General features: G+C 39.3%; 1 protein-coding gene across 1 annotated transcript in view; it reads left to right on the forward strand.

The window, feature by feature from the left end:
* The first annotated feature begins 349 nt into the window (after positions 1-349).
* Galnt5 (polypeptide N-acetylgalactosaminyltransferase 5) overlaps positions 350-19,912 on the forward strand; it is a 50,515-nt gene continuing 30,952 nt past the window's right edge. Inside the window, exons 1-3 of the mRNA XM_003478576.3 lie at positions 350-2,250; positions 13,482-13,648; positions 15,762-15,881. Coding sequence (XP_003478624.2) covers positions 806-2,250; positions 13,482-13,648; positions 15,762-15,881 — 1,732 coding nt within the window. The 5' untranslated portion in view covers positions 350-805. The remainder of the gene's footprint in view (positions 2,251-13,481; positions 13,649-15,761; positions 15,882-19,912) is intronic.

A 19,912-nucleotide genomic window follows, 5' to 3' on the forward strand; every position in this document is an offset into this window, starting at 1 on the left:
AACTTTAACTTGTGTTTATTAAATCAAACAATAAAAATAGATGGACTAGTGAAAAAAGAATAATCTCAAAATAATAAGGAATATTTTGGTATTCCAGATGCCAGTTTTAAACTATTAACCACTTAAAGCTAAAACATTAAGGCCATGGAGCCATTGCTCAGGGAAGCACTTGAGCACCTGGGTGCCAGAGGGTTAATGAGCAAGACTAGGGTAGGTGGAGATTAAAACCAGGAACACATACCCTCCGATTTAGATAGTTTGCTTACTGTTTAATTGCCCTTAAAACACACACTTTCATATAACACAGGAGGTGAGGGCTGAATGAAGTTTTCTGGGTAATGTCTTGAAATGTTTTCCTTATGAGACGTGGTGTTGAGTTACAGCACAGCTGAGAACTGGGAGGAGAGAACTGCAGCCCCAGCCCGGCCCCCACCTTTTCTTGGGCTCCTAGGAAGGTGGACGTGGGCACCTAGAGACAGGGCCAATGACATGGTGATCTGTCCTGTGTGTTGCAATCTACTGATTCCAGTGTGACTTAAGTCTGCTGTTTACCAGGGTTTAGCCGGGCCAGGCGAGCAAGCACAGATGCTCTGCTGTGCAATGCCACGCAGGCAGGGACTGACAGGCAGCAGGAGCCGAGCTTCCCCCTTGGACTGACTGCGGTTTCCCCACTGTGTTCAGGGCAGGGGGTGCTTTCTGGCAACTCTGCGGCTGCTGCTGTTGCTGCTGCTACTGCTTGAACCCTGTCTTCGTTCAGGTAAGCAGGTTCGAAGGGAGGGCAGGCTGCAAAGGAAGTCTTTGTACCATGAACAAGATCCGAAAGTTTTTCCGAGGAAGTGGGCGAGTCCTGGCATTTATATTTGCAGCTTCTGTCATCTGGCTGCTCTTTGACATGGCAGCTCTCCGCCTCTCATTCAGTGAGATCAACACTCGGCTCCTCAGGGAAGACATTGTACGGAGGGAGCAGATAGGATTCAGAGTTCAAGCAGACCAAGAGAAGATCCTTTCCAGCAGCATCAGAAAGATGAGGCCTTCCCCAGGAGGACTTGGGAAGAGGGTGTGGGGGAAAGAGAACTTTAGAAAGATTGAGGACAGTGTGCTTGAGATGGGGGATGATTTGGATCAAGCTCAGAAGGAAAGAAAGATGCAAAACACCCTGATGAAAGGCAAAGTTTTACCTTTGTGGCATCCTGGACATCGGCAGACTCCCACTGGGACTCTGACCAAGCAGAAGGCAGAGGTGAAAGGCAGCAAATCAAAAGCCTTCTCTTTCCAGATGACACCACGGCAAACAACAGTGCAGGGGGCTCAGAAAAGTCCATTCATAGCAGCAAGAAGAGCTGCACTGGTCAACACCTCAGGATACACAGAGACTGTCAGTACAAAGCAAGAGATCCTGAAGACTCATAGTCTCAGCAGTGACACATCAAAACAAGTAGCTGAGGGGGACATCACTGTGACCATTGATCTTAGAACTAACAAAACAAAGCAGCAGTCTCAGGCAGTAGCAAATAAGAGGACACATCCTGCCAACCCACCCGTGCCAAACTCAGTGGAAGCCACAGCCTCAAATAAAACTGAGACTCAGAACAAAGAATTGCATGCAAAGAAACACAAAGTCCATAAGGGTCTTCCTTTTTTCAAACTCATCACTGACTCAAAAGGCTTAAGGAAGCTGTCTATGAACAAAACGCAGCTGAGAGGCTTGCCAGAGGATGTTGGTACTCTTAAGGAGCAACTCAATTTCTCCGAAAGCCATGTTGTGATTATAACCAAGGAGGAGGAGCTAAAAACAGACACCAAAAAGACTTCCAACTCTAAAATCAAAACTATACTTCCTGAAATAGTGGATAAAAGTCAAGGAAAACAAATTTCCAGGATTAGAAGTAAAGCATCTTTCCCCTCACCTGTTTTACAGAAAGCAATAGTGTCTCGTACCAGAAATGAAATAGATGAAGGGCTTAGGCCAGCAGGAATCAATCTCACTGCCAAGGCCCAGCCTGCAGAGCACAAACAAAGTCATGCAAAAGTCCTTGTACCTGAAGACCATGGAATGCACCAGGTGTTAAAAATAGATGTGACACTTTCCCCAAGGGACCCCAAAGCTCCAGGTCAGTTTGGACGTCCTGTCATTGTTCCCCCTGGAAAGGAAAAGGAGGCACAAAAAAGATGGAAAGAAGGAAACTTCAATGTCTACCTTAGTGATCTGATCCCAGTGGATAGAGCCATTGAAGACACAAGACCTGCCGGGTAAGACCCATTTTTCTTCTCTTTCCTAGGTTTCAAGTACTTTGACTTTCACATAGCAAAGATTTATTTTGAACTAAGTTTGTGTGAATTTTGACCAGGTAAAGAGTTAAAGTAGTATTAATCATTAGATCCTATCCAAATATTCTACCATCCACCAAAGAAAATTCTGACATGAACACATGCACTGCTTTTTCTCCATATATACTTATCTCTGCAGCCCTGTTTCTATAGTTCCTTTTTCTGGCTTTAATCCTTATTAATTCGAGTTCCATTTCTTTCCCTTTGAGGCAGAATGCTTGCCTAGCACATGCAAGGCTCTGTGTTCAACCCCTACACTACCCAGAAAAAGTCACTTACATTTGCAGAGTAAGACATTTACAGTGAGTCTGTACACCCATAGATGAGCTCCACAGAGAAATGAGGTGGCAGGCATCATGTTTCAAAGTAATTGTCCAAGGTATTCAAAAGTTACATTATATTTAAAGTAGTCCAGTGCTAAAGCTGTCTTTGAACAACTGAATTCCTATAATTGCATCATCAGGCGTCAATCAAATCACAGAGCTTGATCTGATGTAAATATGGTTTGGTTTCTAGCTTTTTTTTCCTTTGGCCCACTCCTAAGTGAGTATACATTGTAACCATATGTTCACTACTCATTAACTGATCATTCAGCTCAAGTATACTTTGATTTTTCACTTCCCTGAGCCAAACAAGATTGCCTAAGCTGTATTCATTGGTAAAAGGAGCCACTTCATTAGGAAGTCAGCTATAATGAAGCCATTTTCAATCTCTTAGCTACTGACAAATAGCTGTTGGCCAGAGACTTCCTGTTTAAATCATGCACTGTACAGATTACTCACCTTGGTGATACAGCCTTGATGACAACACAAAATATCCACTGACAGGGAAAGTGAGGATCTATGTCTGTGATCATAGAACTAGTAATTGAAGAGAAGTGCTTAAAAGTCCACTTTCAAAATTATGCTTCACTCTCTCCCTCCTCTTGTTTTATCCCTCAAGAATGATCTTAAAAATAATATTGGCCCTGAGTTAATCTGAAATCCTATATTTCACAGGACTTCATGCACCCTTTTAAACAAAAATGCAAGGGAATGCAACAATCCTTTAAGTGACTATGTTTTAAAATGCAGCCAGGCAGACTGCTCTGGGGTCTGGGAAAGAATCCCACCCAGCACAGGAGCAGGGGTTCCAGCTCCAAACTGGAGAAAGAGCCATGTGTGAGGACAGAAGCAAGCTGCAGTGATGTTATCATTCATGTGAGTTATACAGTCATGGATCCTGTGCATGTTAGGTTTTATAATTTGGTCTGTGGAACTGAAGCCTTGCAGCCTAGATAAGTTATAGTCAGTCTCCATCTCCAAAGGGGTTTGTCCAAGTCAGCAAAACTGCCTGTTCTGGAGGTGGCCAGTCAGAGCGCCCCTCCCTCTTCTCACACAACCCACCTTTGCTAAATAAAGGTGCTTCCTCACCCCTGCCCCTGCCGGCTGCTTTGCTCCACCCCCAGGGAGGAGGGGCCAGGCTGGCCACAGAGAGCCTAGACGTGGGGCTCCCCAAAGGGTTAATAGTCCTGTCGTGCCAGTGCCATTCTTTCTTGAAAGAGGATAAAACATTGTTTTCTTTTACCCAAACATTCTGATAATAAATACATTTAAATTATGTATTTGATAGGTAAAGATCAGAAGGAAATATAAACTAAAAACATGTCCATCAAACAAGAAAGATCTGGAGTTTTTTTTTCTTTTTCTTTCTTTGATTTTATTGGTTTGAAGTCTCACTCAAAAAGTACTTAAGATGCCTTACAAGAATACATAGAATAAAATTTTTAAAGATAACAGATTTTAAAAGGCAGCATAAGGAGAAAACTGTCATACTATAAGAAAGTGTGTGTGTGTGTGTGTGTGTGTGTGTGTGTGTGTGTGTGTGTGTGTGTGTTTAGGGCTAACACAGCCATCAAGACACAGATCTATAAAAGCACAGGAGGATGGATTGGTCCTAACATTAGCTCTAGTGACAGCCTACAGCAACCTTTAATTATCATGATTTTGCAAGTGTGAGAAATCTCTCCCTTCCTACCCTTTGTATTCCCCTCATATCTGCCACCCAGTATTATAACTTAACACAGTATTGAAACTGTTCATTGAATATAGATTGACAAAAAAGATTTAAAAACATAGATCTGTTATATTCATTTAAATTCAATCCCCTTCAGTAAAGATAATAACTAGTTACTAGTTAATAACTTCTTATGGATGAATTAACTGATATTCTAGGACAAGACTAGCATTAATTGGAGGAGATAAGCAGAGGTACTAGGACAGCTTCCCTTTAGTTCTAGAATCAGGCTCTTACAGACCTTCTTTTCTCTCCTTTCCCACTTAAGTCCCCAAAATCATTTCTAAAATACTGTGATGCAATTTCATGGCCTTTTCAAAAAGTAGGTGACTTCCTTCTTCCCTTCCGAAGTCAGCCTTGCTCCCCTTACCCTTCCCAAGCTCCATGCCTGGCTCCCTTGCTGTGGAATTCTGGCAAGAGGCACAGGAGCGCCAGTTTCTTGACACTCATGACGGTTTTCTGCACCTCATGCTCATTATCCTCCCCTCAAGTTTTTATTCGCTGCTCTCTTCCACAGCCTGCCTGTACCCCTTTGCATGGCTCTCGCCATTTTCTCCCACACATGCTAATCCAGCATTGCTCTTAATCCAATGATAGCCTACCTCCAGCTGGACCATGGCATGGCTATGACCTCTGAATCCCAGTAGGCTTGAAGTGTGAAGCCTCCTTCAAACTGAAGCTGCACTAACTACTGCCTTGAGCATCCATGTTTCCTAATCAGTGATATTATAAGCTTTTTTGGGAAACTACTTTTAACTGTATTTCACATCACTTAGCACTGAGAATAGTGCTATATCCTTTCAAGATACAAGTGTATATAGCAGGGATTTAAAGTGTTTGTTTGCCTGAAATGGTTTTTGAAAGTTGTCCCTACTTTAAAAGAATAAGTAATAGATAGCGATTAAAATGAACATTGCAATAAGTCTAAAATGCATAATTACTTCCTGGTTTTCCATTTTGAAATTATGGAATCTATCAGTAAGTGGTTTGAAGTAAATATATCCTGTTGAATACTGTGATCTATTGATTGATCCATTGTATTTCTTAATTCATATTTTTCCATTGTTTCCATTGTTAATTGTAATGTTTTGACTTTAAGTGAAAGATCTCTTTAGTTCTGGCTTTTAATATTAATGTTTGCTATCCAAGGGAGGGAAATCTCTTTATTTAAAAGAATATTTTATGTCAGTAAGTAAAATATAATCTCATCTTTGCCTAGAATGTTTGCCTGTAAAATACGCTTAAATTTAAATGCTTTTTGGACAATCATTTTAAATCCCATATTTAATCTTTTATATGGAAAGCTAATCCCTAATTATTGAAGTTCAGTTTCACCAACTACACATACAGCTACACACAAAAAAAATCTGCTGAAATACAGTCTTATCTACTAAAAATACCAGGCAGTCCTACTTGGAAAAGTCTGTCTTTTGGCCTGCAGCTACCATTAAGATGGAACTTCAAAAATGAATTTAAGAGTGTACTTCCTAAATCTCAATTTAGAGAAAAATGACTCAAAGGAATGTTTGCTACCAGCATTTAGTTTTTAAAAGACTGTAAGAATTGTGCATTAGTTGGACATAATGTTGCTTGATTACCTGGTTTAATGCCTTGCTTTTCCTGTGTAACTCCAGCAAGCCCGTCAGCAAGGCGATTAAAACAGGCCCTTCCTCTCAATAGATCTAGAAGCTGCAACTCATAATTTAGTTCTTTCTGCACAGCTAAGGACAGTTTTCTTTTGGCACACAGGAAAGCAGAAGATAGTGCTGGGGGCTGCCACAACCAGCCTAAATTACTGAAAGGAAAGGAAAGTTCTCGGGAACTTTAATTTAACCCTACTAAGGCCAAAAACCAGAACTAATGAGTTACTGGAGGAGGAAAAGAAGAGGCCAAAGAACTAGAAGAGAAAAAATAAACAGCATTTACCTCTTCCTCCATACTTCAGTCTTCTAAAAGTTTATTGAGTTGGGAGAAAAGGAAATTTAAAGTCAAATGAAATTCGGTTTTTATTTTACATGGGATACTTTCAATTAATGTAACTAATAGTGAACAATTAATATCAGCAAATAGTATTTAAAATTGACTGAAGCAACCATAAAATCTTCCTGAGAAAAACAATCAGAAGCAAGGAAAAAAATCTCACAGAATGGACTTAAGAGGGTTGTATCCTGCTTTCACTTACAGTGCGATGGTACATTTTGTGTGTGCATGTATATCTACATACGCAAGCAAACACATGCACTTATGAGCACCTTAAGGTTCTTGTTCTGTTTCACTGAAAAGACATGTAGGAAAACAAGAAATAAAAAGGAAAATCTGTGCAAGAAAGACCATAACATGATAGAGATTACATATGACCAAATGATAGATACTTTTATCACATTGTCTCTCTAACTAGACTAATAACAACAAGGATGAGAGAAGTGATATAAAAAATTCTGCTACTCATTTGGGAAAAGAAAATGGTTAAACACTGCCTAAATAAGGTGAACTAAAAAACATAAAGCAAATGCAAATTGCTCAATTACCTAAATACTGCTAAAGATCTAGAATTATTCTTGGGAGAGAGTAATAAATGTTGGACTTTGAACCTATTTACACAGCTTTTTCACTTATCTACCCAGGGCCAAATTTAACTATGAGCCTAATTTTATCAGATTCCTGTTGCAATATTTCCCTGGGTCCTCTTGTCCTGGAAAATAACTTTCTGTTGGGCCCTTCTGCCTGATTCACTCCGAACATAAGTTACTCAAGAAGAGAATAACCTTTTTTACTCAAAGGTCAAAAATTCACAGAAAATAGCAATGATTAAAAGCTCTGTTTGTTGTCAAAAACACAAGGAGTTTTCTAGAGTTTCCTGGAAACATTCATAGTATGCCAAGTTCAAATACCTTCGAAGTTGGTCCTGCTTTTAAAATGTTGGAGGTTAGATACAGGTGAGAAGCAGGAACCAAGTACATATTTATGAAGACCTTTCCTATTTGCATTCTTACTTTATTCCAGAAACAGTTTCTCCAGATAGCTTTACCTAGAGAGACTCTGGAGACAGACAAAGCTGTGCTTCAGGTTACGCATGATCCGGGTGGTGGCAGTTCATTTCATTCATGTAGTTTTGCTCACTGCCTACCACAAGCAGGTACACCAGGCACAGACCCCAGATCGTTCATCTTTCATGCATAGTATTAAACAAGTGAAGGGAGAAAAACAGACAGAAAGCAAAGTAACTTTCCGGAGGATTCACAGCACACAAGTGACAGGGCTGGTTCCCAGCCTTTGGTGTTTTGATTTTTCTTCACTCAGTGATAGTATCTCTTGTCTGCCTGGTTCTGTCCTTGCCCTCTAAGTTACTTGTGCTTCATGGTAATCAATTCTTACTGACTTGCCCGCGCCTTCTGCGTGAAAAGAGGGCCCCTTTCACTGTGGTGACTCACATGAAAAGCATATTTATTTTCCTGGCAATGATATGTGTCTATCTATGTAGACTGTGTGTGTTGTGTGTGTGTGTGTGTGTGCACGCGCACATGTGTGTGTGATGTCCAGTCCTCCAGCAACACTGTGAAAGAGATTCTCTCCCGTAGATTTTATAAATTAAAATAGTGAGGTTGCAAAAGAACAGCAACCCAATAGCAGAACTGAGGTTCAAAAGAAAAGTTCCCAACCTCTAACTCTAGTGCTCTTTCCAAAGGCTACAACTTCTCCTTCGTTTCCTTATAATCATTTGACTTTGGCTAAAATTTAAATAACTCTCTTCCTTACACATAAATCAGAGGTGCTCAAGGGTAAATTCATCCTAATGTTGCATAGAAAATCAGAACGCTAATACGTATGAAGATTCAAAAGTAACAAACCTAGTTCCTTATGTCAAGAAAATGGTTATGATTCACCCACAGTCATACACAGCAAGGAAGCAGCACTCATCCTCACCCAGAACTATTCCTATCACATCACACCACTCCTGCCCTCCAGCTCCCCTCACCAGTCCACCCTTCTCAAAATAGACTATTGGTAAGTAGTGAACATGGATGGTGCTAGTTTATATTTTTAAGCTTGAGTCCTGTCATTCACATGCTTGCCGCAGTACCCACAGCACCAGCTGGCTAAGACCTTTGGAGTGGAGGAAATGGGTTTGACTTAAAGTTCTCAGTAGCAAGGTGACTTAGACTGAGTGTCAGGGAGAGTTCACCCTAGAAAGATCAAAACACAAAAGCAGATGTCTCATATTACTATACCCTCTTATCAGTGAAAGGAAAAAGCCTAATAGTTCTAAAGTCTCGAGGAAAGGCTGGAATTCCAGGCAGAGCTCCTCAGTTGGATGCTCCATGCCCCTGATGCTCTGGAAGATACCAGAGCTTGGGGAGTGAAAGCCCCTGAAGATTCCTGACAAGGCTGTAGTTGAATTGCAAATAGAAGTTGAGAAAATATGCTCCCGACCTTCTGTTCAAAACTGTGAAGACTGAGACTTGACCCACATAGTACATTTTGACTGTGTTGGAATAAAATGAAAAATTCATAGATATAAAAGAATGTTATCATTCCCTCAATCTACTGATTTGAAACCTTTATTTCATAGGCTACATTCAAATCAGGTTAGTGGCTGAGCATTCAGCACACAGCAGCTGCAAGGGTGAAACATCCCTTTCTGAGTCTCTTGATAAAAGGCTGAGCACTTAGATTCAGATTAAAGAAATGCCTCGGAAAAGGGCAGTGTGCACAGTCAAAATGTGTGCATTTGCATTGTGGGTGGCTATAGGTTGTCACATGCACTTTCACCATGAAGTGTACAAAGTATTTTATATCCATTATCTTGTCAAATCTTCATAGCCATTCTGTGATGCAACCATTAAAATATTCATCCCAAAAATGAAGAGACTGACACTTTGGAAAGTTAAGGGTCTCATTCAAGGCCAAGAGGCCAATAAGTGCCCAAAAAGGCTCAAAACTTAATTCCTCATCACCTTTCTCAATTCCAGAGCTTTCTGTCCTATAATAGTTATGTACAGGATGGTCAAATTAACCAGGCCAGAGCCCCCACTCATTTCCAGTAAGTGGACTGACCATGGAAACTAGATGAAATGAGACGACTGTTAGTACAAATGTTTGATGCAAAAGTTAATAGTAATAGAATCCTTTCTGATCTGACCCATTGTGCCTATGAACAAAACACTTACATTAGTTTCTTTAGGTACCTAGAAATATGTTTGACCTATTTGGTAATGCAGGAAATCAGCCTCTTGTAACTATTACCATGGCCTGACATCTCAGTCACCCAAATCAAGACACTCTCTGAAACTTTGTGTGTGAAATCTCTGGCATTCTGTTAGTGTCCCTCTTTGCTGTCTGTTAAGACTGCTTTTTACCAGGCACTAGCATGAGCTATAGTATTATCATGTTCCCTTCAATATGATTCTTTCTTTTTTCTTTTCTTTCATGTGATTCTTTAAACACACCTAAAATACGTATTTGTCAATAATTGACCCAGAAACTGCTTACTGTCTGGGATAGCCATGTCTTGTAGAATCCTCCCTGATATGATCTGCTCATACAGGTTTCTAATGGTGAAATTAAGGAACCATGAATGGGGATGGAGGATCAGATATCTGGTGATTGGAGGTGTCTTGCCTGAATCTCTCAAATATGTAAGAGATTTTCCCACCTCAATTCCAGACTGACTAACATTATACTTTTCAGAACTTCTTTCTAAGACAGACCAAAATGCTTCTGATTCACAATATAAAGAGTTATCTGTATGGACCCACTGGATTAACTCTACCCAATGTATTTGATTTCCTCCTAGAATATTTCTAAAGCCAACCCAATTTTAAACATAAAGCATGCTCAGAATGTTATAGCTAGTCTTGTTGGTTCATGCAGAATGCATGTAACTGACCTTTGCTTTTTAGAATGGATTTGTTTTTTCAGCACCAAATGTTGAAAGAATATTTAAGTGTGAAATGTGCATTTCTCATTAATTTGTGTTAAAAAATTAGAGACATGAAGTCACAGGAAGTAACTTTTGCTACATTTGCTCCTGTCTTTTATTCCTTAGACTTACTTCACTTTGCCCCATCCGGGTTTGTGATGGAACATTTAACCACTTTACCTGCCAAACCCTTTAGCAGCCTTCTCCTTGTACCTCATCACCCTAATGACCTCTTTTGTATTAATCCAATATTTGCTTTATCTCCTCCTATTCCCAGATTTCCAGCACTAGTGGAACATATACATTTGTATTCTTTAAAAAATTGGCATCTTCAACGTCAGAAAAGTGTTCACTGTCCCCTCAGAGATCTTTTCATGTGTAACCGAGTAGCACTTTCCAACCACCATACTGATTTTTTCTATATTCTCCATTCCCCTCAACCCCTGTACTGTCACATTCACAAAGAACCTTCCCCCAGTCTGAGCCGTAACTGTTTTAGCATGTTATTCCCTACACGTAACTTTAGCTGTGTATATTACCACTTTTTGTGTTCCTGTCTCACAGGGAAATATCTCTCCTTTCACTACGAAAGTTTTAAATTTAAGCTGTATTCTATCTGTATACATTTTTCCATTTATGGAATATGTACTTATCAAATATTTATCATTTACAACTCTCTGCAAATCTTGTGGTATTATTGGGGAATAAAAGGCAAATTTGACCTATACTCACAAACTTCTGAATTCAGAAAACAAGAAAATAAAATTTATAAATGAATGTTGTGAAAGAAATGTAAGTGACCATAGTGGACAATAATATAAAAACAACTAAATTTTAATAAAGTAGACAAAGAAAGCCTCTTTATGGTGACAATATTTAAATTAATATCTAAATAGAAAAGGAAGCCAGCAGTGAAGGTATGGCAAAGTTATAAAAATGTTAAAGATTAAGAAAACCACAAAAGATGAGGTAGAGAGTATAGGTAGCTAGTGAAATGACAGCCAGTTGAAAAATGGGTGGGCAGGGGAATTCAAGGATGTAATAAAGTATTCGACTTTTTGGGGGGTTCACTCAGGAGAGATTGCAGTTGGCTTTCCTACTGCTGGGACAAGTTAGCTGACATCCATACCATAAGGAGGAGAGGTTTATTTTGGCTCAGAATTTCAAAGGATTCAGTCCATAGTTACCTGGCTCTGAAGCAGGAACTTCACAGCTGAAGGATGTGGTACAACAAAGCCTCTAAGTTCATAGTGACCAGGAAACAGAGGAGGGGAACAGTACCAGACAGGAAAGTGTCCAGGAAAATATTTAGTGACCAAGGTCATGCTCCATGACCCACCCAGACACACTCAGAACTGTGCTTTGTTAATACCTTGGACATTCCTTAATCCAGGCAAGTTAACAGATCTTCGTGGTCACAACTGACTAGAAGATTTTAAGCAGTGGAATGGGGTAAATATTGCAAAGAGTAAAAATAGAGCCCGACCAAGAAGCTGTAATGATAATCCTGGGCAAAGAGGTAACCTCTCAATTATAGGTGGTGACATGAAAGTGGAACGCTGGAGTTGAGATGTGTGCTAACAATACAAGGCACAGAAAGTGATAGATTGATTTTATTTAGCATCAAAAAGAAGACGAAGTCTAGAATGGCATCTTCATTGCTGTAACAAGGTGGGTAACAATGTCATTAATTAAGAGGAGAATTGCTGAAGAATTTGTTGGGATGGTTAAAGTAAAATCAAAATTGCTGTATGATACTGTGTCTTTCAAGTAATTGTTATGAATATTGAATTAATTGATGTACACAACAGTACTTTGCCAACTGTACTGAAATGCCATGCATATGTGATTTGTTTCACTATGCTTTTAACTCTTACCTATGTCTTAATTGTTGAGTAAACAAAATATGCCATGTTATTTGACAGAAGCATCAGCTCACACCGAGGCCACATGCACTATCAGCTGTTTTTGTTTATTTCTTGTGGATTTAAGAATTCCTGAGTGGCTACTTTTGGAGCCAGACTGGACTGTATTTATTAGCAGCATAATCATGAAATAGATAAGGCAGTGAAATTGGTACAGAACTTCAGAGCAGGATACCAGGACAACAGTAATAGGTACCATAGTATACCTTGTTGTCTTTACAATAGCTGTCCATTCAATCAGGAATAGCAAAATCAAATGAAAAACAGAACACTATAAAACCAACCAAAACAGAATATTAAATAAAGCAAAACAATTAATCAGAACAAAGCACAACAGTGATTAGTCATTTGTAAGCTGTCAGTGATTTGGGGTTTATATCAAAATAAGATAGAATGCTTAGTCTTTTTACTATGCTGTGTTAGCGGGACAGGGGGGCATACTCTTTGTGAGGTTCCACTGGCTGCTGCCTTGGGGACAGTATTACCAGCACAACACAGAAGAATGCTCACTATGAGGTGGTATGAACTGCAGAGCACAGAAAAACCTAAGACCAATTCCAACCCACCTGAGTTCTGACTCTCACTTAGCTTTGCTCTCATTTCTCTGTCAGCAAAATGACTTCAGCTGTGGTCCTGTGCAGCACGGTCTCAATAAGGAGCCTCCAGGAGGACAGGGAGCTGGAGAGCATTTAATAGCTCGGCCCATCTATGATACAGAGTAAAAGAAAGGGTGTCTCTTTTGGTACATGTCAGTAACAAGTTATGAGGGCAACCATGAATTACTTAGTAATACTAAATAATTAGAATACTTTCTTCTGCTAATTTAATAAGGACAAAAACAGCTACTATAGAATAAATTCCTGAGTCAAAACTATACTAGACCTTCTGAATGAGCCACACTTGATATGCTAGATGAAGAACTGAGGTGCAGAAAAATTAAGGAAAGTGTTAAAGATCTGAGAAATCATGGTGGTCAGACTGAAATAGAGTCTGATCATCTGTTAATCCCCAATCCTTAGGCTGCAATATTATGTCTCCACTGGAAGTACTTTTGTCTAGCACTGTTAGTCTTTTTAGCAACCACCATTTCTGATTATGAGATAGAGAGAGAGAGAGATGGAGAGAGAGGCAGGCAGCAAGGACAAGCGGTAGATACAAAGTGTGTGTGAACCCAATGACACTTTGTGACTTTTCAAACCATGTTGTGGATCTCACTGACACATCTCTTGTGCTCTACTTACATTTCGGCCCAGGTGTGCAGAGCAGCTAGTTCACAATCAGCTTCCAACCACCAGCATCATCATGTGCTTTGTGGATGAGGTGTGGTCCACGCTTCTGAGGTCTGTTCACAGTGTTCTCAATCGCTCTCCCCAGCACCTCATCAAGGAGATCCTACTAGTGGATGACTTCAGCACCAAAGGTGAGAAAACCACTCAGGCTTTCTCCTAAGGAGTCAAAGTTTGTCAGAAGACAATTGTAGTTCTTATGGTAAAATATATACATATGCTAACTTGATGAAGCATAAACATTTTAAAATGAAGTCTTAGTGATACAGGGAAATGAAACTCCTGACCTACTATATGTCCAGTATGAGTTCGTGTTCTCTAAAATTGAAGAATGAATTTTAGGAACAATGGAGGTTAAGAGCAGAATATATTTATTGAGTAAAAAAAAAACACAAAACTTTCTGTCTGAGAGAGAGACAGATGGGTCCCACGTGGGTTGTCAAAGACTCTGTCTTTTCTAGGGACTTTTACAGAGAACAACCACAAGGTGAGATAGGTCCAAGGTGAGGAAAACCTGGGAACTCACAAGGTGGGCACATGGTGGGACAGAACTATGGTTAACCAATTAGATTAACTGCTCAGGTAAAATTGGACAAATGGAGAAACAAGTCATGTAAAAAGCGAGAAATGCTTGAGGTGCAGCGACTCAGCATAGAGAGTTGAGACAGTGACTTCTGGCTTTCTCAGGGTGAGAGAGACCAGTTTAGAATATCAGTCCTTAGATGCAGGTGCATTTGTTTGATCTTTTGTCTTGAGGCCTGGCCCACAGCAGGAGGTGTCTGTCTCCTCTATAGTTACAAGGTATCTGGGCTTCCGCACTGTCTCCTTTGAGGACCTGGCCCTGTCTGACTGCGTATAATATCTCTGCCTAACCCGGCTGCCTGTAAAATTAGAGGCACGGGTCTAACAATCTATGAGATATTAAAGTCATCTATGACCTTATCTCATTAGCTGTTTCTGCTTCCACTTGGCTGTGACTTTCTTGACATGAAGGAGTAATTTTCATAATGATAGCTCCTTGCAGATGGGAGTTTTGATATACCTGAGACTAGAGATATTCCCTACAATTCCATAAGTCAAGTCCTTTTCATGGATTCTAGTAAGTCAGTGCTCCGCAATCTATAGAATGCTTTTCCAACTATAATAACTAGATTTAAGCTCTGAGGAGAGCAGCAAAATGGAAGCCTTATAACTTCTTCCTCTACAGCAAGGAAGATTGTATGTTTGATTAAGTATCGAGAAGACAAATTTCCAAGGAGACCAGAGAAGTATGATTTCACCAAAGTTCAGAATCAGAGTCCATCATGATCTTTAGGTTGATTTTTGTTTACTACAATGAAGAATCTCACTACTTAGGTTGTCAAATAACTTGTACCTACAGGAGTTCTTACAGGTCCAATGATGACCATGTTCCATGTTCCCAAAACGTAACCCACTACATTTAATTTTAGAAAATAACAGATGGATGACATTACTAGAGCAGCTTAGCCTTCAGCTGTGACCATGGTGATCTGAGTGGTTCCTTTAGCCTCAAAATTGCTACCATAATCACACTGAGTTCAAAAACCAGTGGAATACCAGAGAAAATGAACTGAAAACTTTAAGATGTGGCTTTGAAAGCATAAACAGAAATAGTACACAGTTACTAACCCAGAAGAAAAATCTCTTTACAAGAGACAGATCCACATCTGATGGGACCTGAAACTCATATAATTTTCAGGGTCCTTTTCAAGAAATATAACATAAAATTCATAGAAGAGTAAGCCACAAACTATTCTTGGGAGCCATTTCTACGTGGGAGAGCTGTTAATAGCTTGATTATATCTAGAGGTTACTGGAAGCTATAGAAACATATCCTTAAACAGCCTCCCCTCAAAAAAAAAATTGTCTTTTAGCTGGATGGCTCTGTGACTATGTAAAAAGATAAGAATTGTCAGACTGATAGGATGTTAGAGCAAGAAATGACAGTGGTCTTAACCAGCTACAGTAGTATCAGCTTCTTTTCCAAGTTTTTTGATTTGCACACATTGTTTAGTCTGTCCCCTAGGATTGAAGGAGTCAGGGAGCTTGGAATATTGGGTCTAGATGAAATACTTCTACGATAAGGATTTCAGGTAATAAAATTATGGCCCAAGGAATAAAATTTAGTGAACTGTAGCAATATAATAGTTTTTGGAATTTCACATTATGGAAGCACTTCTAGGACAGACCTAGTTAGTTTAAATGTTTCTTCTTTTATCCTTATAGACTACCTAAAAGATAAGTTGGACAAATATATGTCTCAGTTTCCAAAAGTTCGGATTCTTCGCCTCAAGGAAAGGCATGGTTTAATAAGAGCCAGGCTGGCAGGAGCACAGAATGCAACAGGTAAGAAGCTACTTATTATTCATTTTCTCTGCATTTTGCTTTACATTAAAATGTTTTCCAAACATAAAGGAAATTTGAAAGAGTAACACAATGAGAAACCACATATGCATCAGTTAACTCTAGTGTTTAACCTTTTGAGATATGTGCGCCATCACACACGCATACACACACACACACAACATTTGTACACACTTTTCTCCTGAACTTTAAAGATAAATTTACAGATATTATAGCACAACACTGCTAAATATTTAATAACTGTGACTGAAAAGTGGGAATACTCTGTGAAATGAATGTAGCTTTCATACCTAAATAACACATTCTTCAAATTATCTAATTTTTCCCAAAATGATTTTTAAAAGTCCATATTTAAATGTTTCGTGTTCTTGATTTAATTGCTTTATCCTTATGCTTCCAATCTAGTATAGTCAGCTCTGTGTACTGTGCTAGCAGATTAGTGTATCTTTGTCTTTTTTAATAGTCCATTTGTTGGGTACAATTGACCATGTTCTAAAAGTTTCTGTTTCTTTGTTATCCAGAAGATAAATGTTTTTGGTTTGAACAATATATAGAATCTTACTACATAAATGATGATAATTATGTATACCTTATGGCTTTCTATCAAGAGGCATATAATGTCATCCTATCTGTTTGCTAGTAATACTGAAAATTTGGTTAATATGTTGACAGCCGGATCTTTTCAGTGGTAGTAGAAAGTGGTTTGTTGGTGAAAACTTTAATCAGTGAGAATATATCAGTTTCTTTACATTTTACCCAGTGACTCAGCATCCACTAGTAATCTTTGCTCAAGTCAATTACCATACTGGAGGCTAAAAAAATTGCTTTTCTATCATTTTTTCTACCTTTTTAAAAGCTAATATTCATTTAAAATAAAACAATATCACTATTCCTGTCTCTCTCTCCTTCCCTGTATCTCCTTGAGATAAGATGTGAAGAGAGTAAGAGAGAGGGGTTGAAGACAAACCCTAGAATGGGAACCTGTGCACCTCGCTGGGTGATGAGCTACAGCTGCGAAAATGGATTTGGATTGATATTCAAGTTCTGATTTGTCCATGTAAGCTCGAGATGACAGTTAGACATCCATGTAGAGATAGCTGGTGAATACAGGTACAATACTGTTTGTCATAAAGATTTCTCTCTGCTTGCACAGAGCGCTAAGTCTGTTAGCAGTGACCACCAGAATGGTATGAACTCTGAGATCATATGGGAATCTGTCTTCAGAAAAACTTGATTAAAAACATTTGCAGTTATAATTGCACCCATAAAATAATTTACTTGAATTTAACAACAACTCAAAATGAAAAAGGTAAATTTGTTCCCCAGATATTCATTAATGCCCCCTAAGAATATTAGCTCAGTTTTGGTGCTGAAACTTTCAAATTGTCTTGAAAATGACTCTGTTAAGAAATTAAATTTTACACCAAACCCCAGTACATGTTTGTATGCATAATTCCAGAAGACAGTTCATTAAATAACATGTACAATGGACTCTGATATCTTCTTTAATATATCATTAATGTTTCTGGATCCCTGGACAATCATACTGAACTTTTGGATGATTCACTAAAGGGTCACAAATTTTAGAATAAAAAGCCCTAGTTGAATGTATCTTAACTGATTGTCACTATCTAGATGTCTCTCAGACTGTCTGAAAAGAACCTTTTAATCTACAATTTTTGTGGCCCTGCACCTTTTGGAATTATAATAAATTGCAATTCCTTTTAACATAAATCAACAAATAGATATGCAAAATTACAGACATTTAGCACACAGTCAGCCCTACATACCTATGGATTCTGCATCCATGAATTCAACCAACTCTGGATTGAAAATCTTCAAAACAAAAATGACATCTGGACTGCACATGCATGAACTTTCTTTCTTTTTGTAACTCCCTAAACAATATGGTGTAACTATTTACATAGCATTTATGTTGCATTTATATGTACATTGTAGTATAAGTAAACTAGAGATGTTTTAAGGACTATAGGAAGGGTATATGCAAATACTATGCCATTTTTATGTAAGAGACTTAGGCTTCAAGGATTTAATCTTCACATGGTGTCCTGAAGCCAAAGCCCACTGTGTACTAAAGGGTGACTCTATATATAACTTGGTAAGAAAAAAAAAAAAACAGTAAATTAATGCTTTTCTAATTAAGGTTTCAGAACATTCATTCTTAGTTTCTGCTACAATCTCCATAAACAGCAGCGTCAGTGGCCCTCATTTTCAAGCAACATTATAAAAGATTCAATGACCTAAAGTATGGAAATGAGTATCACAGGGGAATAGTAACAGCCTCCCCTGTTGCATCTTTGGATGTACTAAAGATACATCCAATATTCCTGAAATGTGCCCTGTGTTCTCCAGTGGAGAATTCAAAAGTTGTCAGGATCCAGTACCAGATTTAGGTGAAGGTATAATTCAGAGGCTGATTTGAACAAGGATGGACCGAGTGTGAGTCTTCTAAAACTCCACAGGGCACTCCTCAGTCCTTACAAGTAGAGCTAGACTATAGGCAGCCCAGGCCCTGAAGAGTCCTGTGAACCAAAGGTGAGCAAAGGTAAAGGCAGGAAAGTACTCTGGAACCCCTTAGCCAAGCAAAGAGATGGAAGATAGGAAAATGAGTGAAGATTAGGCAAGACGTGGCAGCTACTATTTTCTGAGATGTTGAGAGGTGAGGAGTGGACAATGATGAGATCAGAGATTCAAGGACACACAAGAGTATAAGGAAAGCAACCATTTCCATTTATGGATGATATCAGCCCCCCTTAAACAATGAAGGAGTCATTTACAAATTAATCAATGGCCACCAGTGATCTCTCTTACTGTCTTCAGGGCATGTTAGGTTCTTCATCTGCATCTGCTAGAGGCAAAAAGATCAGGCCTATTAGTTGCTTGCTATAAATGGGAGATCAGAAGGCCCAAGTAGATTTCAAATATTGAGGGGCAATGGATCAGTAAAAATTGTTTGCCATATGCAGAAGTGTAGATTCACCAGTAAGAGTCAGAGTGAAGGGCAGACTCCCATTAATTTCCTTCATGAAAATTCATGTAGTCTCTTGCCATTGCTATGAGCATCCCAAAAAGACTCAGTTAACTATATTTAGTGACCATATAACAAATGGAACCTAACTCCTGACTGATAGGATTATTTCCAAAAGATGAAAAGTATTTCTAATAGATGAGAAGTATAAAACAAAAAGTGGCCTTTATTCTGAGAAATAGAGAGATGACTGGCACCCTGGCCACTGAAGTCTGGAGATCTCTCTCGCAGACACGTGGCGTGGGGGGATATAAGTAGTCTAAGCTTAGGGCAGTGCCCTAAGGCCATTAGAGATGCACAGGTATTTCATTTGCACACGTTTGGTGCCAGGGGCAGATTCTGAAGGGTGGGAGGATATAGAGTTACAGGTAAATCTCTAGGGGCAGGGGAGACAGGAGCTCCCTGATTCCGGCTGAGGTCTTTTCTGGCTACAGTGTCTCATCTGGGCCAAAACCCTTTTTTATCCCATCTTATGATTATTATGAAAAGGGGCAAAGATTTCTCTCTTTAACTACTTCCTGCTGGCAGGGGGCGCTGTACTGGAGCCTAGGGGAGTCAACAGGATGATGGTTGATGCCCAGGTAGACGCTGATGCCAGGTGTTTTAGCCAGGACAACTTCGCTGGTGAATGCACCTATGTCAGACTGAAAAAACAAAGAGACCTGAGGTTATGAGGAGACATGGCACTGTCACATTTAAGGACCCAGGTGAGGTAGAGGGAAAGGTGCCTTTGAATTAGGTATGTTATTCTATCAGGATGATGTTGAGGTAGGATCATTATCACAGTGAGGTATAATTCTGAAAAATAAGTGTGAGGTTAGAAGAGTGAAATTATGAGAGGTGCTTACTCCCCCATCTGAAAGCATAAAAGTTAAGAGGGTAGGTGTGTAAAACTTGTCTCCAGTCTAGGAGTTGAACTCCTAAATAGGGGGAGTAGGGGAGGCAATGGCTGTACCTGTATAGG

Source organism: Cavia porcellus, unplaced genomic scaffold, assembly GCF_034190915.1.
Source record: "Cavia porcellus strain 051 isolate PalLab524CR breed Dunkin Hartley unplaced genomic scaffold, mCavPor4.1 scaffold_12, whole genome shotgun sequence".
Lineage (NCBI taxonomy): Eukaryota > Metazoa > Chordata > Mammalia > Rodentia > Caviidae > Cavia > Cavia porcellus.